We start from the raw sequence: 23724 nt of genomic DNA, 5'->3' as shown, positions 1-23724 counted from the left end.
TATTCAAATACTCCTTTCGCTCAGTCTAGGAAATCGCGTACATTCGACCCCAAATAAACAAGAAAACTGTAAAAGAGACATAAATTCATAGGTTCCATAACATGCACTGTTGACAATTTAGAAAACCAGCATTTGAAACCTGACAGCAGCACAACTCTGTTGCCATCAACATACATATTACGCCAGGACGACGAACATAAGAGAAAATAGTGCTCGTGCAGGGCATTATAGATACTAGATATTTTCCCCTCCTCTATTTCCCAGTGGAACACGAAAGATACGCTCCACCATGCACCGTACAGTGACTTGCAGAATAAGGGTGTAGATGCATAAGTGAATCTAAGCGAGAGTGAATTTAACCAAATGCGACGAAACGATTTACTTACAAAGCCATATTCTCCAGAAATATAAAAAAAAATGTGAATGCATGCCTGTTACACACTTACGAACTTGCAGGAGTTAGAAGTGTGTGTATATAAAATCAGATGCTTATTTGTGAACCTACGCGGGAATGGTGTATTTTGCAGGTGTTAAATTCTCTCTCTCTCTCTCTCTCTCTCTCTCTCTCTCTCTCTCTGTGTGTGTGTGTGTGTGTGTGTGTGTGTGTGTGTGTGTGTGTCTAAAGTGCTCCGAGGAACACTGAAATAAAAAAAAAATCGATTTGTTGAATTTCTTATCGTGTGGAGCTTCCGTTCTACAAGAATCAGACGAACCCTCGAAAAAATATTCGCGCAAATAATACATTGTTGAAAGCAAAATCTGATGACTGCACAACAAAACCTGGAATAAAAAATTCTAAGGCTAACAGTAGTTGCTTCAATGGTCTTTAAAACTGCTGCATCCAGTATGTAAGGGAACAGTTCAGCGTGTCAGTGTCTGTGCAATCTATGGACTGAGGATCTGCCAAATATTTTAGAGGGGTGTAATCCAGATAAACGCTTAGCAGACGAACGAGACTGCTCTGCTTGAATTCCTTCTGGATAAAACATTCAGGTTCAGAAAAGAAATGCGTCTTAACATGCTCAAAATACCAAACGGTCAAAGAAAGAACAGATTTCCTTAAGTGTGTCATTTTATATTTTTTTAGATAACTGCGATACTTAGTACACTCTTCCTTAATTCAGTGCGCATTCCATGGGCTTTTTTCCTTCTTTTTCTTTCAGAATATCCAAATGGCAGGCCGGGATCAAGAAAAACCTTTGAGAGAGAGTTAAAACTTCTGAATGTCTAAAAAATTTAGATTGAAATTTGTTATGTTGAGAAGGAGCTATCTGTTTTAATGAGAAAAGCTTTCTATTCCCAAGATTACATAAACACATTTATTTTCGACAACAGGTTTCGACAGGCTTTGCTGTCATCTTCTGGTCTCCAAAAACTTATTCACGCTGAGTTGTAACCTCATACCACGTAGTCATATTAGTAGATAAAGTGCAATACATATAGAAAAGTTTCTCAGAAATAGAACGTTACAACCAAAAAGCTAATTATGCACTGGACCATGTCCGTATATGTCCGTATATATAGCGCTCATAGATGATTGTCTTAAAAACAAAAAAAATATACACTAGCTCATCTGTTTACGTTAGCTTGATATGTTTGTCAGAGATAAACCATCGTAGACGGCGACTGTGGTACAGTCGTAGACTGAGTTTTCCCATATACGTTGTCTACTGAAACACGTAAAGCTAACGTAAACAGATGAGCTATTGTACATTTCACTTTGTATTGTACTTTTTTAAGACTTGACAATAATCTGTGAGCGCTACATATGCGGACATAGCCATGTGCACAACGTACTTTTTGATCCTAAAAGTTTTATTTCTGACAAACCTTTGAATAATGTGCTGCATTTTATCTACTAATCTGACAACTTGGAATTAGGTTACAATACACAGTGAACACGTTTTGTAACTGGCAGGTAACGACAAATCTTGTTGAAACCGATTATCGAAAGTAAATAAGTATTCATGCGATCTTTGCTACAGAACTTTATTCACCTACTAAAAAAATTAAAAACCGGCTAAGTGAGAACCATCTTTAAGCGCGAAAATCCATTGTGTTCCTTCTGAATTATGTCAGAGGCAGCATGCCGAACACGTGTGTCTTATCCTCCTTTCCGCCCACGTTCGCGGTCTAATCTGTCGGTCTGATACGTAGACAGATATCCTGGTCAGATAGACGTATTGACGTGCTGGCTATAGGTGCTTCTTTTTGCCTTTGCTCGAATCGTTTGCGGGCTCAAGCGTATAGTTTCACCAAAGACACGTTCTGTATTGAATGGAGAGTTTGTCAGTAGTGGATGTTGTTCCTGAAATCATTGGTTCTCACTGGAGTCTGCAGAGCCATCAAGCACAAGGGATCGTAACTGCTTCAGACGGTGACAACCAAATTTGTTTAGAGGAGGAGTAGAGGCATTTTACAACTCCATATTCTCCACTTAATATACGTAAAGTAATTTCTTTTTTTACCAGTGTATTTGAGCAGCATTGATAATAAGTCGTTGGTGTACTTCATAGGGGTAACCTGTAGCGGCATCAGGCATCAATGTGGCCGCCGATGACTACGGCGCTGTGGGCCTCAATGACAAACCGGTGGGGGGGGGGGGGGGGGGTCATTTTCTCTAGAGCCACATTTAGGAAATCCATGTTGATGTATACAGAAGAGATTTTCGCTCTCGAAAAACACCATAACACGTGAGCATAAAAAAAGTTCCATAATTCTACAAAAGATTGACTTCAGCTGTATAGGACTATGATTACATACATCTATACCCCATGTCCTTGTTTGGCAAAGGGAGCGACCTGCTCTTTTTTTCGAGACACTCGGACCCTTAAGTTGTTCCAGCGATATGTCATAAATGTTGCTTGAAGGGTACATGTTCTTCCGCATATGGTTTATATTGGTCACTTTCATGTTCTACTGACAAGAATGCTTTTTTCGTGTGTCATATTAGTTAACGCCTATCGGTAAACAGAAAAGAAAGACAAAGAAATACTTGTGATAAACAAGAATTGATAAGAGCGATAGACGCACTACTGAGCAAAGGATGGGGTTTAAAATAAAGCGGCAAAATATGGGAACGGTCTTAGAGATTCCAACAGTGTACAATCTTATAACAATATTTGATTTAATAAGTGTAAAATGTGCGCCAAGGTATAAATAAAAAATAACAAACGGTTTTTTCGCAGATTCTGTAACGCTTCATAAAACTGGTTACTTTTTCCGTCATTTATAATACCTCAAAACAACTGCAAGAAATGCCACAGAATACACTCAGCAAATTGTAAATAGACAGAAAAGAAATTGTGGAAGTAAAGATGAAAACACAAAGTGTGGACTCAGTATACCGACTCTTCCTGTACTCATTTCTTGCCGAATTAGAACTCTACTCCGTGTCTAATAGCCTCGTCGTCGAGGAGTGTTAAGCCGTAACGTTTCTTTTGTGGTGCGTAGTGTACGTGAAGATCAATGAAGATCGCTAAAACTAATCAAAGCTTGCAGTTAAAAATTCGTATTTCTTGTCAGATTGAGTAGTTGAGCAAGTTTTAGATACGCAGTGTCCTCAGATGTGACTTCTAACGACATATTAATAGATAGATCCACACCAATATCGGGTTAACGTGTCTCCCGTCAGCAAACTGTTGTCCAATACGATTCTGTGCACATGTCCTCAAGGAGTGACATCACGAAAGATGGTTCTGCTTGTTGGCATATTTTCGTACTGCGGCATTGCTATTTGAGGAATCTACTCTTAAGTCCTCCACAATGGTGCTAATGTAGAGGCGGCTTAATAGCGCAAGTCAGTCGTCTGTGCTATTCTGGGCTTCGTTCCATAGTGAAGTACAATTAGTTATGCCTTCCGGCGAGTCCAGGAATGGTGAAGCACTACTTCTACCTGTTTGGTGCTGGTCGTTTCAGTTCCGTATAGTTGTCGCTTTCCTGCCTGACACTATCTGTTAGTTCATTTCTTCTTCTTCTTCTTCTTCTTCTTCTTCTTCTTCATAGCATTTCGGGTACTAACTCCCCTCTAAAACTGTGTGATCTTGTCCCATGATGCCGTTCAATGTGATGTACGCCATAAATGACGTAAATCACAGAAAATGTAAGTTCGGATTGTTACGTAATGTCCTCTTTCCCAAGTAGGACGCCAGCACCATCTCGTCCTGTTCCTGGAAGATCTCCTGCACAACGACGATGCTCTCGATGCTGTTGCGTACAGGTACCGTCAGTGCTAGGTTCTCTGTATCTTAAGCGGCGAGAGACCCGAAAAAACCTGACAATGCGTTCTTCGTTAGTATGGCGACTATGATGACTCGATGTGACTTTTACTTCAAAAAAATACAGTACTTTCGTGAATGTTGTAGTTGGAGAACTAGCAGTAGTATAAATTGGGAAAAAAGACAACCTGTTGCCAGCCATCACACAGCAGTATGTAGCTGTTATGGTCACAGCTCATATTTTTCTAACGTATTTCTGTGTGGTATTAAAACTACAAAATTCAGACCATCCATGCGCGATAGTATGATCAATCAGCTGTTCGTAACACACCTTAGTGACGAACCGTGTGTCACTCATAAACGCACTGCCACGGTATGAAAAATTATTCACCTTTCGTAACTCCACCAATGAATCACTGACTAGGAGAGTGTAGAAATAGTTTCTACGTAACCACATGTCAAATCGTTGGTCTCTCATCTGACGAGACCGTTAAGTTTCACACACGTGTTAGCACTTCTCTTTGGTATTAAGTATTCAATAACACAGTACATTTAAGAAGGAATTGAGTTAACTAATTATAAAAATAGCTGTAAGGCGGAGTTTTTGGAATAAATTCTACTACCGCATTTCTTTCATATGTTATAACGCAAAACTTACGAAAGATTTTACTAAAATGTAACATCAAGAATCGACAACACACCGATGGTTCTTAATGAAACTACAAACGGTCGCAGTATCCCACGGTCGCAGTTGAGAGATTTTTCTAGTTACAATAAACCTATCTTTCAATAGTCAATTACGTAACTGCAGCAGTGCATCCGATGGAAGAGAATCAGATTTGCACTAAATGTTGTGATAGGAGTAGTATATCGAATCTAAAACGAAATACTTATCTTGAAACAGTGCTCGTTGTCGACGAGAGTTAAAGATTTTCTTGTCTTGTAAAATGTATATTTAGTTGTCAGTCAAAATTCCATATAATCTGTCATAGCACTCTATACTAATACCCACAGTCAGTAACAACAATAACCCATGAGTATGATAGTATACTCTGTATAAACGAATGACTTACCAGAAATCAATAATTTTTAAACATAAAACTTTCTTATAAAAATGCAGTATGCATTTATTTTTAACAATAACAAAAACACAGGTTTTGGAAACAACTGATTTATCAACTTTGTTGCTACCACTTGCAGAAGTTCCAGTATCGAAATACTATTGGTTCATACATTAATGTTAAAGGTTATGAATATTTAAACAGTTTACGTGTTTAGCAGTTGGCTATGCCGTTAGCAATGTTTTACAGAAAGTTCTATTTCCAAATTCTATGTCTTTTACACAAAAGTTGCCGTTACATAAACAACTTAACGGCTCCCTTGATTTCAAATTATCGAAATGACTGATGGTAGAAATGTTTACATGAAATATCAGTTTGAACGGAATCGTAATTTTGTGTAGGAATGAGATGATGAACTTTGTCTTCTGCAGGACATTAAATTATTTCAAATGATGTCAAATAATGAAATCTCATTCTGGATGTCAAATAATGATTAAAATACACATAGGATACATAAGAAAATTATAAAAATTGTAAAGTATTGCGTACTTTACAACACTAGACGCGAGTATTGACTACTCCTTCGTCAATTTGCTATTGGGTATTTCATCATCCAGATGCTGCAGTTGGTCAGCTAATCCCTCACCTCATCTCTCTACCTCTTAAGTAAGTCAGTCAGTCAGTTGTAGAAGTCGGGTCGCACCACAGGAATAGGTTTCCACACGAAGTAGGCATAAGCGCTGAAACAGCAAACGATTTTACCGTTAACATGAAATATTTTAAAACAGACTGAGGTTCATGGAAGATAAGGTTGCTCAACCTTCCGCAGCTTGCTCTTCGACGAGTAATCTTGCAGAAATGCATCTTTATCGTGGCAGGGATGTGAGACTACGCCTTCTTCCTTGTAAACGCGAGATTTTCCCATTATGCCATTTTCCCTAGTGCTTGGTTGAAGTCTGGGTCAAAGTGGTACGGTAAAATCCATCCGTCGCGATTATATTTGGGTGGGGTGGGGGGAGAGGATGGTATCATTCATTGCATCCCTCAGACGTATGTCAGTTACTGTGAACACAACCGTTGTTTCCACGAAGATGACCATTATATCAGGCAGACGACACACATTCTGCCCCCTACCCCCCTCTCCTCCCTCTCCCCCACCTTTCAGTGTATACACACACACATTTGTAGGCTGTAGAACAACACATTTGGATGCGATCCTCCGATGTTTGACAGCAGAACTAAATTTACTTCCTTGGCATTTTCGTGTCGTGGAGGGGTATACAATTATCGGATGCTATGGTCGCTCGCAAGGAAAATGTTAATAGGTAAGCAAATTCCCGAGTAGTTTACCAATTTGTATTATTTTCGTGAAAACGTCCTTCGTTGAAAATAGTAAAAAACCTATTAGAATCGTTAAAATATTTTGTAGTTGTCGGGGTGATAAGATCCAGTTATAGATAGGTCCCTGCCTCCCTATTGGATATGTCTTGTGTATGTATATATATATATATATCTCCCCACCACTTCAACCAGCAACAAGGTATGCCCAGTCCCGTCAGCTGCCATTGCCATTGTACGAGCGCACTTACTATGCCTGTAAAAGTATTGGCTTCGGTACTGCATATTGGCTTTGGGTTGTGATTCGGCGTTTTCAGTCACTCTCTTTCGAACTCTGCTTTCTATGCAATGGTACCAGAGTTTCTAGCACTGGCAGCGCTTTTCTTTCCTCATAACTAGATAATTTTCAAACAAATATTCTAAAAATGGTTTTTTTATTTGTTGAACATGCGCGCGCGCGCGCTCTCTCTCGCTCGCTTGCACGCACGCACACGGTTTTCACTATTTGACGGAATGATCATGATTAACGTTTTTGGGTATGCAATTTATTACCTCTACTCCAGACAAGTCTTCCGACTGTAAATACTTCGGCGGGGTTCTCACGGTGGTGATACGATACGCGATGCGCCAACACAAATCTCTGTCGTTCATGCTGGCACAACAAGGAGTGCTGCTCGCTCCATGCAACGGTTTCGTACGATACACATAGTTGGGAGCTCCAATGTTAGGCGCGTAATGGGGCCCCTTAGGGATATGGCGGCTAAGGAGGGGAAGAAATCCAGTGTGCACTCCGTGTGCATTCCGGGAGGACATTCCTGATGTGGAACGGGTCCTTCCGGATGCCATGAAGAGCGCAGGGTGCAGCCAGCTGCAGGTGGTGGCACATGTCGGCACTAATGACGTGTGTCGCTTTGGATCTGAGGAAATTCTCTCTGGATTCCAGCGGCTATCTGATTTGGCGAAGGCTGCCGGTCTTGCTTACGAGATGAAGGCAGAGCTCACCATCTGCAGCATCGTCGACAGAACCGACTGCGGACTTTTGGTGCAGAGCCGGGTGGAGGGTCTGGATCAGAGGATCAGAGGGTTTTGCGATCGTGTTGGCTGCAGATTCCTTGACTTGCGCCATAGGGTGGTGGGGTTTCGGGCTCCGCTGAATAGGTCACGAGTTCACTACACTCAGCTGGCGGCTGCACGGGTAGCGGAGGCTGTGTGGCGTGGACTGGGCGGTTTTTTAGGTTAGAAGGCCTCGGGAAAGTGCGGGATGGGCTGCAATGTCAAAGGGTGCTTGGCAATTACAGGACGTACTTGGATCAAGGAACAGTTGGAATTATAGTTGTAAATTGTTGTAGTTGCGCTGGAAAAGTCCCTGAGCTTCAAGCGCTAATAGAAAGCACAGAAGCTAATATCGTTACAGGTACAGAAAGCTGGCTAAAGCCTGAAATAAGTTCTGCAGAAATTTTTACGAAGTCTCAGACTGTGTTCAGGAAAGATAGATTAGGCAGAATTGGTGGTGGAGTGTTTGTGTCTGTCAGTAGTGGTTTATCTTGTAGTGAAGTCGAAGTAGATACTCCGTGCGAATTGGTATGGGTGGAGATTATACTTAACAGCCAAACTAAGTTAATAATTGGCTCCTTCTACCGACCCCCTGACTCCGATGATACAGTTGCGTAACAGTTCAGAGAAAATTGAGTCTCGTAGCAAATAAATACCCCACTCGTACGGTTATAGTTGGTGGGGACTTCAACCTTCCCTCGATTATGTTGGCAAAAATACTTGATCAAAACCGGTGGTAGGCAGAAAACATCTTCCGAGATTGTCCTAAATGCTTTCTCCGAAAATTATTTCGATCAGTTAGTCCACGAACCCGCGAGAATTGTAAATGGTTGCGAAAACACACTTGACCTCTTAGCCACAAACAATCCAGAGCTGATACAGAGCATCATGACTGATACAGGGATTAGTGATCACAAGGTCGTTGTAGCTAGGTTCAATACCGTTTCTTCCAAATCCATCAGAAACAAACGGAAAATAATTTTATTTAAAAAAGCGGATAAAGTGTCACTAGAAGCCTTCCTAAAAGACAATCTCCTTTCCTTCCGAACTGTCTATGCAAATGTAGACGAGATGTGGCTCAAATTCAAACATATAGTAGCAACAGAGGTTGATTCATACCTCATAAATGGGTAAGAGATGGAACGGATCCCCCGTGGTACACAAAACAGGTCCGAACGCTGTTGCAGAGGCAACGGAAAAAGCATGAGAAGTTCAGAAGAACGCGAAATCCCGAAGATTGGCTAAAATTGACAGACGCGCGAAATTTGGCACGGACTTCGATGCGAGATGCCTTTAATAGGTTCCACAACGAAACATTATCTCGAAATTTGGTAGAAAATCCGAAGAAATTCTGGTCGTATGTAAAGTACACAAGCGGCAAGACGCAGTCAATACCTTCGCTGCGCAGTGCCGATGGTACTGTTATCGACGACTGTGCCGCTAAAGCGGAGTTATTGAACGCAGTTTTCCGAAATTCCTTCACCAGGGAAGACGAATGGAATATTCCAGAATTTGAAACACGAACATCTGTTAGCATGAGTTTCTTAGAAGTAGATACCTTAGGGGTTGCGAAGCAACTCAAATCGCTTGACACGGGCAAGTCTTCAGGTCCAGATTGTATACCGATTAGGTTCCTTTCAGATTACGCTGATACAATAGCTCCCTACTTAGCACTCATATACAACCACTCGCTCACCGATAGATCTATACCTACAGATTGGAAAATTGAGCAGGTCGCACCAGCGTTTAAGAAGGGTAGTAGGAGTAATCCATCTAACTACAGACCTGTATTATTGACGTCGGTTTGCAGTAGGGTTTTGGAGCATATACTGTATTCAAACATTATGAATCACCTCGAAGGGAACGATCTATTGATACGTAATCAGCATGTCTTCAGAAAACATCGCTCTTGTGCAACGCAGCTAGCTCTTTATTCGCACGAAGTAATGGCCGCTATCGACAGGGGATCTCAAGTTGATTCCGTATTTCTAAATTTCCGGAAAGCTTTTGACACCGTTCCTCACAAGCGACTTCTAATCAAGCTGCGGGCCTATGGGGCATTGTCTCAGTTGTGCGACTGGATTCGTGATTTCCTGTCAGGAAGGTCGCAGTTCGTAGTAATAGACGGCAAACCCATCGAGTAAAACTGAAGTGGTATCAGGTCTTCCCCAGGGAAGCGTCTTGGGACCTCTGCTGTTACTGATCTATATAAATGACCTGGGTGACAATCTGAGCAGTTCTCTTAGACTGTTCGCAGATGATGCTGTAATTTACCGTCTAGTTAGATCATCCGAAGACCAGTATCAGTTGCAAAGTGATTTAGAGAAGATTGCTGTATGGTGTGGCACGTGGCAGTTGGCGCTAAGTAACGAAAAGTGTGAGGTGATCCACATAAGTTCCAAAAGAAATCCGTTGGAATTCGATTACTCGATAAATAGTACAATTCTCAAGGCTGTCATTTCAACTAAGTACCTGGGTGTTAAAAATACGAATTCCAACTTCAGTTGGAAAGACCACATAGATAATATCGTGGGGAAGGCGAGCCAAAGGTTGCGTTTCATTGGCAGGACACTTAGAAGATGCAACAAGTCCACTAAAGAGACAGCTTACACTACACTCGTTCGTCCTCTGTTGGAATATTGCTGCGCCGTGTGGGATCCTTAGCTGGTGGGATTGACGGAGGACTTCGAAAGAGTGCAAAAAAGGCAGCTCGTTTTGTATTATCACGTAATAGGGGAGAGAGTGTGGCAGATATGATACGAGAATTGGGATGGAAGTCATTACAGCAAAGACGTTTTTCGTCGTGGCGAGATCTTTTCACGAAATTTCAGTCACCAACTTTCTCTTCCGAATGCGAAAATATTTTGTTGAGCCTAACCTACATAGGTAGGAATGATCATCAGAATCAAATAAGAGAAATCAGAGCTCGAACAGAAAGGTTTAGTTGTTCGTTTTTCCCGCTCGCTGTTCGGGAGTGGAATAGTAGAGAGATAGTATGATTGTGTTTCGATGAACCCTCTGCCAAGCACTTAAATGTGAATTGCAGAGTAGTCATGTAGATGTAGATGTACACGGCGAGGGAAATTTCAAGTCATCTGATGTGCCTAAAGAATATTGTTTCATGCAGATGAAGCAATGCTACAGCTGCCTCTGTGGGTAGGTTCTCAGTAAAACTTTTACTTTCTTATACGAGAAGTAAAAACCTCCTTTGGGGTGAGGGAGGGGGATTTATGCATACAGTGTCTTTCTCCTATGGTTTTGGGGAAGCTATTCGAAAAAAAAAACATTGAATTTTTTGCTTTCACAGTTTCATATCACAACTCGATAATAAACTTTTTCTTCTTGCTATTAGCACAATATGGGAAATTAAGTAAAAATAACAGCGAATGTTTGAAAAGTTTGCTATGAAAATATAGTCGCTTGTATGAAATTTAGCTAACGTATGGAAATTGTTTTTAACGCTGCAAGGAGAGCCGTAGCTCTACCTAGTGTCGCGTAACTACGTGGCATATTTGGTAGCTGTCCACGAGGAGGCTGGCAGCGAAGCGCCATGCACATCGTTACTGCCACATGTAGTATCTTGTTGCTTGTACTGCTTACTGCAACACATCGGGTCACCTCACTAGGAACTGCGCGCTATTGCCACCTATGCAAAGCCTCGGGCGTTCACTAGTACACAATCAGTTAAAACACTTAAATGACTTGAATTGAACACCGAGCGAGGTGGCGCAGTGGTTAGCACACTGGACTCGCATTCGGGAGGATGACGGTTCAATCCCGCGTCCGGCCATCCTGATTTAGGTTTTCCGTGATTTCCCTAAATCTCTCCAGGCAAATGCCGGGATGGTTTCTTTGAAAGGGCACGGCCGACGTCCTTCCCCATCCTTCCCGAGACGGATGACCTCGCTGTTTGGTCTCTTCCCCTACACAATCCCCCCCCCCCCCCCCAACCCCCAACCTTAATTGAACAGTCAGTCCGTTAGATGTGATCCCATTTGTGGACATGTGTTGAACCTTCTGATGTAGCACAAATGATAATCTACATTGTCAGTTACAAATTAACTAGCGAACCTTCACGTGTATAGCACTAAGCATCTACAATTAGATGACGTGTCTGGCACATTGGTAATTTTGTTTACGGTTCACGGCGTAGAACTATGAACAAGATTCAGAAGTAGCGTTAGGTAACTGAATATCACCACCTCCATGTAACTTCAACGATTTAAGCAGCACATAGCAGGAAAGTTATCAGGAGGGGTGAATTTTACCTGTTACCCATATAAACGGTGTTTCGAGTGTTATCGCGTGGCAGTAATTGGAGCTGGAAGCTGCTGCATCAACTAGTTCGCCTTACTAAATATCTGATACGTCCTGATACGATGAGAGAGTCTACAGTAGCTCGCGCCGGCCTAACGATAGCTGTAGCTTATGGAGGCCTGGTGGTGCAGTTGGGCGGCATTACTGCCATTCACCGCTAAATGGAACGGCATTGTTTTCAACTAACACATTAAAGCATTTAGGACTAATCCTCGGCAGGAGACGTAACATGAAATGTCCACCTCCTTACCATCCAGCACAAAGCCCAAAAACTGACAGACCGCACCTGGGTCTACAGCCTTCTACCATGATACTTACCTGTAAATCGATCAGCCACACTATCCTAAAATATGTCAAATTTTCCTGTATCTCCGCCTAAATTCTACAAATCCCATCCACTGCGCCCCCCTTCTACATCCACTTACTCCCATCCTGTACCATCTCATTCATTCATTTACCGCACATTCTTCTCTTCATTGACCACCTTCGGATCCGACACATTACTAGCAAAATTCAATCCCGACACCCAATATCTAACCCACTAATCACCATTCCAGGTATCCAGCTGTGCCACTACATCCATATACCACCTTCAGTGCACCTATGTGCGCTATCAACCACTCCCGTCGGAATTTCAACCAGCTCCAACTCCCGAATGACGAAACCCGTCTCGAGATACACCCACTGTTCTAACACTAGCATCTTTCCATTCTCTCCTTCACCCTTCGTCCACACTGCTGACTTCTAGTGCCTATATTCGGTTCTGCACAACCCCAGAGTCATACTCACAAGTCCATCTTCATTAGCAGTATCATTTTCATGTGTCACCAGCATCACCAGTAGAGCATCGCATCATTCACATTATTATCGGTGCCTATATTTTAACTATAATACCAAATCATCAGTAGAATTTTAGAAGCCAATACGAATATTTTCCACCAATGTGTTTAAACAAAAATTGGCCACGTGCTAGTAGGACTCGCGCACTGATGGTCCCGTACAAATTTAATTACGTATATAGACAGTTCATCCATTTCGGGAATAGATAAATCGACCATTTTTGTCTGTTGTTGACGGATACTGGTTCTCGCAGACTAATTTGGCAGTGTTGGTTTCTCATACAACTTGAAACACCATATCTATGTGCAATAATACTTCCTAGATATCATACGATTGATAAATTCCGAAACGCGTCTTATGAGCAACGAAGTCATTCCTTGCCTCATGTTTGACTGTTACCGATGCGAACCTGTCAGACTGAATGCAGAACTATTGAGTGATTTAACTAGAAGTTTGAAGTTGGATAACAAATGACAAAAGAAATTCTTTTGGTGTAATAGAATTGGGTATTAACAATTTTCTGAGTTTTTTCGCATTACGTGTACTGTGAAACCTTGCTTCTTGCCAAATTTAATCATTCCATATCTAGGGGAAGTACCCCATAGGTTTTGGTGAGCGGGTTTGCATGAACCAAAATGTGCCATAAATGGCCGTACCTTTTGATTGAATTGACTTAAAAGCTAACGTTTATTACACCGCCAAGGACCATAGAGCTTAGTTGTTGTTGTTGTTGTTGTTGTTGTTGTTGTTTTCTTCTTCAGCCCAGAGACTGGTTTGATGCAGCTCTCCATGCCATACAGTAAAGCTGCTTGCCCTCGGGAAAAATTAAGGCTGTAGTGTCTCATTGCTTTTAGCCGTTCGCTGTACCAGCACAGCAAGGCCATCTGATTAATGTTACAAGGCCCGATCAGTCAATCATCCAGACTGTTGCCCCTGCAACTACTGAAAAGGCTGCTGGCCTCTTGACAGGTACCCCTCCACCTACGGTACGGCTATCTGTATCGCTGAGGCACGCAAGCCTCCCCACCAACGGCAAGGTCCTTAGTTCATTGGGCGAAGTATGTGACATAAATTTCAACTTGATACATGCACCGGTTCCTGAGAAAAGTTGTTTCTAACAGGCGGAGAGACAACAGACACACAAGACAGTGGACCTATAAGGGTTCAATTTTTACTAATTTAGGTACGAAGCCTAAAAAAATTCTCAACGTTACTTGTATGAAAATGATAAATAACTTCCACCAGTGCGTGTTTTAAAACATCATTTATTGTTACCTATCTCTGTGTATCTTAATCATCTTTTAAATATGCGTAACCTTTATTTGACTAGAGGCTTTTTATCCGCTGCGATCCCGCTCGTCTTGCGGGGAATGGAAATGAAAGTAACGGCAAAAGACGGTTAGCAGGAAAGAGGCGATATGCCTTTGAGAGATGTTACTTTCATTTGGATAAAAGCTTATGTCCAACCGTAACATTGACGGAAACGAGACCGTAACTGAGGAGTCGACGCTTTGACGATTCTTTTCCCATTTCCTCGACTGTTGTACGTTCGGCTCTGTCGCACAATAGAGAACGAGTGCAGTGTACATCTTCTCAAGCACGTGGCGTCTGTTGTGTGCCGCAGGTGGAGATGGTGCAGTGGACGTTCGAGGACATCGACTCGTCGGGCGGCGAGCTGAACCGGCTGTCGGACTTCCTGGCGCGCAAGCACTTCGACCTGGTGATCAACCTGCCGATGCGCAACGGCGGCGCGCGCCGCGTCTCCTCCTTCATGACGCACGGCTACCGCACGCGCCGCCTCGCAGTCGACTACTCCGTGCCGCTCGTCACCGACGTCAAGTGCGCCAAGCTGCTGGTAGAGGTGAGCGCGCCCACCCGCACTGCAGGCGCGTCGCCGCCTTCTCCACAACTGGCGTCCACCGTCAGAGCACCACAGCCGATAACGTGAAGTCCCATTGTGCTTAACCCTTTCGTGGGCAAAATTATTGAGCAGGTCTTCTTAATGAATGGAGAGCAGATAGTAGTTAACAGATAGGTATATTTATCATACAGAATATCAAATTTGCTCCAACTGTGAAAGTGAGGTCACACAACAAGGTGGGAAGTATTCTTCCCACTGCCCTTCCTTGGAGTTAAATGACAAAAGCAACTTTCTCAATATATGCCATATTTATTTGATAAATTTACTTCTCTTGTAACAAGGATTGTTCACAATTACTTGCCATGGAATTTTCTGAAACATGGGTCTATGCAAAGTGGTATTTGACAATATGTACAAACACAGCGAGTGCTCTTTTCCGCAGCATTAGTACTAAAATGACGGCACGTCCTGTAGGTTTCTCTCAAAATTGGTTGATGCTTCCCTACAGCCACAAGACGAAAATCTTCAGGTACTTTACCCCTTTTTGCCAGAAAGACAGGTTTTTGGCCACGCCTTTTGTGGGATGAGAAACCAGCAAACAATTGTCTGGCTAGATGGATCCTGTATGTGAGCTGATCGTGCTGTCCACATTCTCTTTTACCTATTTTCCACAGGATAAAACTGTTCACTGCTGCAACGTCCACCAGGAAATAAAATATTCTGTGCCACCGTTTCACAGAACGTCTGCCAATAGCATACCTTTCTCGTAATTGCTCAAACTTATCGACACCACCCATTATTTTGTTGTATTCTGCCACAACTTCAGGACACGAAATCTCTGTACTAGTACCATCTTTGTTTTTCCTTTTCGCTGTGGCTGTTTCTCATGGGTCATGATTTGAGGGCAGGAAAGTGACTGGACGGTTATCCACCCCTTTTACCTCACAGGTGGTTCCTTTTGTTTCAAACTGGAATTTTCCTCGTTCCAATTTTACGTTTTCCTTCATAAATTTGGGCAAATCAAAAGTATTTACCTTATACTACAGCTTCGAGGGAAAAAATCACTAAATGTGACGCAAACAGCACTGAAAGGCTCCTCTACAGAGCAACACTCAGCTATACAATTCCTCTGCGCAAAGGTACAGCAAAAACTGCGGGAAATTCCGATTGGAAGTAGTACCCTACACCGTTCACTAGGTGGTAGCACCGTACAGAGGTGGGAACTCTGAATCCCACGGGACTAGGAGGGAGTTCATTATAGTGGCAAGCATGTTTTCCACTGCTCACGAAAGGTTTAATTAGTCAGATCCAGTGATCAAGCAGGCCAAGGCAACATATCGACACTTTGTAGAGCATGTTGGTTTACAATAGAAGTGTGGGGGCGTGCGTTATCCTGTTGGAAAATAATCCTGGAATTGTGTTCATGAATGGCAGGACAACAGGTGGAAACACCACAGTGACATACAATAACCATAACTCCAGGTGCAGAACCAGTGTGTCTAGCATACTGGCAGGTTGGTTGGCAGCTCTCAACTGGCCCCCTCCCAACCACCACCACAGCCATCACTGGCACCGAGGCGGAACCTATTTTCAGTTCTCCACCCTGCCCTCCAAGAGCTCTCTCTTGACACCACTGAAATACCAAATGGCGGTGGTTTGGGATCAGTTCAGTGCATGCTACAGGGCGTATGTCTCGGAGCTGCCCTTGAAAAAACCGATTTGTAACAGTTCGTTGTCACTGTGGTGCCAGCCGTTGCTCAGCTTGCTGCTAGAAATACAGTACGATGCATCACATCAATACACTGATCAAAATTGGTTCAAATGGCTCTGAGCACTATGCGACGTGACGTCTGAGGTCGTCAGTCCCCTAGACTTAAAACTACTTAAACCTAACTAACCTAAGGACAGTACACACATCCATGCCCGAGGCAGGATTAGAGCCTGCGACCGTAGCAGCAGCGCGGTTCCGAACTGAGGCGCCTAGAACCGCTCGGTCACATCGGCCTACAATACGCTGATCACAATTATCTTCCCTCCCGTTAGTGCCACGTGGCCGTCCAGAGCTCGGTTTTTTTTTTTTTTTTTTTTTTTTTGTGACTGTATATGCTCGTGACTACCACTGCCAGCAATCAACGACCGCGGCGACATTCCTGCCAAGCAATATCACAGAAGGAACGTAAAGCTTCTCGTAGCCCTATTACACAATCTCTTTCAAACTCGCGAGGTGTTGATAACGACATCTTTCTTGCCTTAAAAGCATTCTTGACTAACAACTCACCACGTCGAATCTCAAAGGCAACTAACGCTTACGACCATTACAGTGTGTCTTTAAAGCAAACCTGATTTGCATCCTCATAAGGGCGCTACTAGCGCCACCCGTACACGACTGGAACGAAATTTGAACAGACGTGATCTTTCCGATGTAGAAACGCGCCTATCAGGTCTTGCGTATGTCGCGTAACTCCTCCTTGGTGTTGCAATTTTTACCCGTAGCTGTATTTTATTCAGCTGTGGATCGTAGAACCAGAGTCGTACCAAGGTGACCCTGTAAAGAACTGTCAAAGCTTCTCTTCTTCCCTTCCTCCCATAAATCCCACCCTTTTCCTATCCGGGTTAGCAAATTTTATGATTTCGTACGATTTAATAAAAATTAACAGTTATTGAAAAATGTTGCTTATATGAACTATATTGATAAAAATATTGCAAGCAACAAATTAAGTATATCACTGTAACTAATAAGTTTCAAACAGCTTAATCTAAATTAAAAAATTTGAAAATTATATCTTACTGTTTATAGCAGCTACTGCATACCGAACCTAATATAATGTAGAATAAAGAGCAGATTTTATTTGTTCCTCGTAAGTTGATAATACAGCATAAATTAATAATTAAAATAGAAGCAATAGGGCTGTAATTAAGAACAGAGAAAAGAAAACAAGATCTCCTGTTTCGCACTCAACATCGGCACGTGTCTGCAGAACACGAAGCCAGAGCGAAAACACTTCATTGTTCTTGTAAGGGTTCACCGACTTGTATTCTTTCTGTTACTTTGCAGATACCCTTTACTACAGAATTTCATTCCTTCCCCTTATTTCCTTGTCGTGCAAAGGTTACATTGAGAGATGATACATAGTGAATACTTTCCATTGTTGTTGATGTGGTCCTCAGTCCTGAGACTGGTTTGATGCAGCTCTCCATGCTACTCTATCTTGTGCAAGCTTCTTCATCTCCCAGAACCCACTGCAACCCACATCCTTCTGAATCTGCTTAGTGTATTCATCTCTTGGTCTCCCTCTACGATTTTTACCCTCCACGCTACCCTCCAATGCTAAATTTGTGATCCCATGATGCCTCAAAACATGTCCTACCAACCGATCCCTTCTTCTAGTCAAGTTGTGCCACAAACTTCTCTTCTCCCCAATCCTATTCAATACTTCCTCATTAGTTATGTGATCTAACCATCTAATCTGCAGCATTCTTCTGTAGCAACACATTTCGAAAGCTTCTATTCTCTTCTTGTCCAAACTATTTATCGTCCATGTTTCACTTCCATACATGGCTACACTCCATACAAATACTTCCAGAAATGACTTCCTCACACTAAACTCGATGTTAACAAATTTCTCTTCTTCAGAAACGCTTTTCTTGCCATTGCCAGTATACAATTTATATCCTCTCTACTTCGACCATCATCAGTTATTTTGCTCCCCAAATAGCAAAACTCCTTTACTACTTTAAGTGTCTCATTTCCTAATATAATTCCCTCAGCATCACCAGACTTAATTCGACTACATTCCATTATCCTCGTTTTGCTTTTGTTGATGTTCATCTTATATCCTCCTTTCAAGAGACTGTCCATTCCATTCAACTACTCTTCCAAGTCCTTTGCTGTCTCTGACAGAATTACAATGTCTCGGGGAGAGAATTCGCGTTAGTGTTTTGCAGCTGTGACTTATTAAACTGATAGTTCGGTAATTTTCACATCTGTCAACACCTGCTTTCTTTGGCATTGGAATTATTATATTCTTCTTGAAGTCTGAGGGTATTTCGCCTGTCTCATACGTCTTGCTCACCAGATGGCAGAGTTTTGTCAGGACTGGCTCTCCCAAGGCCGTCGGTAGTTCCACTGGAATGTTGTCTACTCCGGGGGCCTTGTTTCGACTCAGGTCTTTCAGTGCTCTGTCAAACTCTTCACGCAGTATCGTATCTCCCATTTCGTCTTCATCTACATCCTCTTCCATTTCCATAATATTGTCCTCAAGTACATCGTCCTTGTATAGACCCTCTATATACTCCTTCCACCTTTCTGCTTTCCCTTCTTTGCTTAGAAGTGGGTTTCCATCTGAGCTCTTGATGTTCATACAAGTGGTTCTCTTATCTCCAAAGGTCTTTTTAATTTTCCTGTAGGCAGTATCTATCTTACCCCTAGTGAGATAAGCCTCTACATCCTTACGTTTGTCCTCTAGCCATCCCTGCTTAGCCATTTTGCACTTCCTGTCGATCTCATTTTTTAGACGTCTGTACTCGTTTTTGCCTGCTTCATTTTCTGCATTTTTATATTTTCTCCTTTCATCAGTTAAATTCAATATTTCTTCTGTTAACCAAGGGTTTCTACTAGCCCTCGTCTTTTTACCTACTTGATCCTCTGCTGCCTTCACTACTTCATCCCTCAAAGCTACCCATTCTTCTTCTGCTGTATTTATTTCCCCCATTCCTGTCAATTGCTCCCTTATGCTCTCCCTGAAACTCTGTACAACCTCTTCTAGTTTATATGTCCCATCTCCTTAAATTCCCACCTTTTTGCAGTTTCTTCAGTTTTAATCTGCAGGTCATAACCAATAGATTGTGGTCAGAGTCCACATCTGCCCCTGGAAATGTCTTACAATTTAAAACCTGGTTCCTAAATCTGCCTTACCATTATATAATCTATCTGATACTTTTTAGTATCTCCAGGCTTCTTGCATGTATACAGCCTTCTTAGCATTAATATAATCCCTTAGAGTTTTGCTAACAATTATTTCATTAATTTTTCAGTAATGGTCATAGGAACAGAAGACTATACAATATTATGAAAACAAATTCTGATGAAAATCATGACGATGATTCACTCTAGAATTAAAATGAAAGTTAAGGTCTGAAAAATTCTGTAAGCATGTTTCAGTAGAAAATAATCTCGCAGCTATTTTCCCTGGGAATAAAAATGTATAAAATTATAAATTTAAAAATAATTGGACTGTAAATGAACATTAACAGTGACGAGGCAATCCATAAATTATGTCGTTCTGTACATTTATAATCAAATGTGCGCGCACCGTAGACGGTACCTCTTGGAGACATTATGTAATAAAATTGATTTCTGCTGTAGTAGTTTAATGATTTGTGATGGATCCATTTCGGCTAGACGGCTATCTTCAGACCACCTGAGAATGTTACACGACATTTTATTTATTATAATATTGGTTAATCAAATTTCCCGATATACAAATTTGGTACGTAGGTCCATGAGTCGTCATTGTCCGCTGTCACCTTCTGTTGTATTATAAAATGGTGTGGGTTTAGGGCTTATTCTATACGTTGTCAAATAATAAAAATTACAAGAAAGGACCATTGACAACAGAAGCAAACAGCAAACGAGTTTTAGCTCAAGAGTCCTAAACCTACACGACGTTATAAAACAATACAGGGAGACAGCGGCTACTGACGTAGGTACCACATTTGTATGTCGGAAAATATCATTGACCACCATTATAATAAAATAATGTTATATAATTTTCGCAGATGGGAGTCTAGCCGAAAAAGATATATTACAATAAATATACCGTTAAACTACTATAGCAGAAATTTCGATTTTATTACATATCATCTCAGAGTTTTATACGTTTTACAAAAAACGTTTATACAGGGGGAGGGGGGGGGGGGCACCGTGATAAGACATGACGGAAAGAGGACTGTTCTTTTTAAAATGTGACGTTACAAAATCTTCATACCAATCTGTATAATTATACCCAATAACGAAAAGATAACCAATTCAGTATCAAACAGCAATTTTTTTTTCTGAACAGTTCCTGAAAAACATAAGAGAAACACTACATACCGAAAGGATACGCAAATACAATTTTTTAAACTTTCCTTTTTATGCAAAAGTAAAATGTTGTCCTATAAACTAAGTTCTGATATTGTTGTAACTTAGGTTCATATACACACTATTTCCGTTAGAGACGCAGCGCATAACATGCTATCCTATTTTATGGGCGCAAATGCAATAGATACGCCCCAAAGAACTTCGCAAATGCACCGAAGTACGTGACAAGTGCACTTTGCCCCTAGCTGCTAGGCTATACACATGAAGTGTCCAGGTCTGCGATATGTATTCTGTTGCGTTTGGTTGTCGATTATACGCTTCACTCGGAATTTCGGTGTTAATAAGCTAACAGGCACAGGTGTGTTCTATCTCACGGTTGCGACCCTTACTCCCAGTTTATGTACCAAGTGTCTTGTGCATGGTCTAGTCGATCACTCAAGACCAGCTCACTCACTCACTTTCTTGTGTGACAAGGGTTGTAGGGCAGGAAAGTGTAGTAAATAGATCAAGCGTGGTCCCTTACATATGGAAGTAAACAAGATTATCTCAAAACCTTTAGGGTCGAAATTGCACAGATGGTTGAAAATCCTAAACAATACTGTGGGATAATGAACCAGTAATCGCAAATAAATCTTGAGCTTTTTATTAATGTGTATAATGTACACCTTACAGCAACTTCAGATCGTTCCGTTTGTTCAAAATGATGACGCGTCGTCTATTTTCAAGCATTACCACAATGAATAAAACTTTGCCGCCCTTTCTCAACCATTGTATCCTGTACTCTCTAGCAGCAGCAAGGACCCGATCCACCAGTTCCTCGAGAATTTCTATTGAATTTCATACACAAACGTAACAGCGTAAGAAAAACCCATAGGCACGATATCTGGACATCGTGCTTGTCATTGGACAAGAACTCCCTTTCTTATCTAGCGTCGAGGGTAACTTGTTCATGGGAATGACGCGTCATTGTGTGCCAGCACATGTCGAATGAACACTGGGTAGCGGCCACCATTGGAACCGTGTGGCAACAAAAATGATTCTGTCATACTCGAGTCAGAATAACTAAATTACAACAGAGACCATGTAGGAAGGCAGTGCTGCCGCGTCGTTGTTGTGCGCTCGTTCGACGACATATAAACAACATAGACAGGACAAGACGCCCCATATTTGAAAACAATAATTTAGAAACATAGCCGCCAAGTTTTGCAATGTTACGTTTGGTGATAATAGGTTTCATTCGTTATACAAAAAAGATTGCAGGTGCCACTCGAGATTTTTCTTTCTTTATTGCCCGCAGGGCGTTTTCCGGGAGTTAACCCTCGAAATACCAAGGAGGCGAAGTAGGGGGGGGGGGGGGCGGAGGATACTTTGTGCCCGCCTTTCGAATAGCTTTTAGTGTAGTCAGGTACTACATATTTTAAAATAAAAAAAGACATTTGTTTTAATGAATTCTTCTACCAGATTCCATAAATGTTTTAAAATTTTCAGTTAAACATTTACCCATAAATGTCTCAGTATTAGATTTGACTTTCACAATGACTGTCATATTCAATATTTTCATGTACAGGACCCTACTTTCACACCAGTATCTCTTTAAAAAAGTATGTTATGAGTAAAAATCGACAATTCTGAGCGAAATATGCATTTTTTAAAATTTTTGTGGAGTTCAAAAAGTACTCCCTGCCCCTTCTTGGCAGTACACGTTACTGAAATCGCGTTGGTATTGCTACGAGTGAGCTGAAAAACATTTTCAAGTTCTGAATTCTACTTTTTAAAAAGAATGTTGTTAATTATAAGTCAACAACACTTAACAAATTTTGTTTTATAATTATTTTTGGGTGGGCATGAAGTACTTCGCCCTTCTATCCCTTGGTAATAAATGTTATTAGGAATGTGTCGATATTAAGAGGGGCTTTTCGTGTGCTATGGTATCTAAAGCGTTGTTGTCCTTGTGGTTACTGAAGCACCCGTTGTGCGTCGGATGGATAGTAATGATGAACCGGGGCTCTCTCAGTTGACTGTTTACGTCTTGTCGCTGTGTTCGGCCATAGTTCACCAATTCCTGCCAAAATTGTCGAATAGTGGTATCGCTCCTATTCAAGTGTCGAGCGACTTGCCGATTTTCCCAACCGACTTCTTTCAGCCCAAGTAATGTCCAGTCTTAAATGCTGACATAAGCGTATGATTTGACGCGCTTCTGTGCGAGGCACATTTACTGTTCAAGTGAGTACACGGAATGAAATTCAAAAAGACTCTATGCCCTGGTATCGACATGTTCCCAGTTTACTACACGTGTAAGCAGCACGGTGAAACTGCGCTGCAACGTCACACATTCATCCATCGACCGCCAAAGTTTACAGTCTTACATTTTCTGTCCATCTACATCTACGTGATTACTCTGCTATTCACAATTGTCTGCCAGAGGGTTCAATGAACCACCTTCACGCACACTCTACCGTTCCACGCTCGAAAGGCTCGCGGGAAAAAACCAGCACTTAAATTTTTCTGTGCGAGCCCTGATTTCTCTTATTTTATCGAGATGATGATTTCTCCCTATGTAGGTAGATGCCACCAGAGGAGAAAACTGGTGAATGAAATTTCATGAGAAGATCCCGTCACAACCAAAAACGCCTTTGTTTTAATGATTGCCATTCCAATTCACGTATCATGTCTGTGGCACTCTCCCCCCTTGATCACGGGGACCCGTGCTCGATTCACGGCCGGGTTGGGGATTATCTCCGCCCGGGGCTCGGTGATTGTGTTGTCTTCATCATTCGAGACGTGGCGAGACTGGAAATAGAAAGGGTGGGAACTTGTACGGGCACTGATGACCACGATATTGGGCGCCCCACAAGCTATCATCGTCATCATCGTCGTCGTGTATAGGTTCGCAGAGTGCAATACAGGAGCTGGTATGTTCCCGCTGCGATAGCAACCACATAGCACTATTTTTAA

General features: G+C 41.9%; 1 protein-coding gene across 1 annotated transcript in view; it reads left to right on the top strand.

Annotated features, from left to right (window-relative positions):
• LOC126355867 (CAD protein) overlaps positions 1-23724 on the top strand; it is a 526936-nt gene that overhangs the window by 397618 nt on the left and 105594 nt on the right. Inside the window, exon 20 of the mRNA XM_050006369.1 lies at positions 14451-14687. Coding sequence (XP_049862326.1) covers positions 14451-14687 — 237 coding nt within the window. The remainder of the gene's footprint in view (positions 1-14450; positions 14688-23724) is intronic.

The sequence above is a fragment of the Schistocerca gregaria genome, chromosome 1 (genome assembly GCF_023897955.1).
Source record: "Schistocerca gregaria isolate iqSchGreg1 chromosome 1, iqSchGreg1.2, whole genome shotgun sequence".
NCBI classification, from domain to species: Eukaryota; Metazoa; Arthropoda; class Insecta; order Orthoptera; family Acrididae; genus Schistocerca; species Schistocerca gregaria.
The sequence above is the reverse complement of the archived record's forward strand: the minus strand, read 5'-3'. Positions and strand labels throughout refer to the sequence as shown.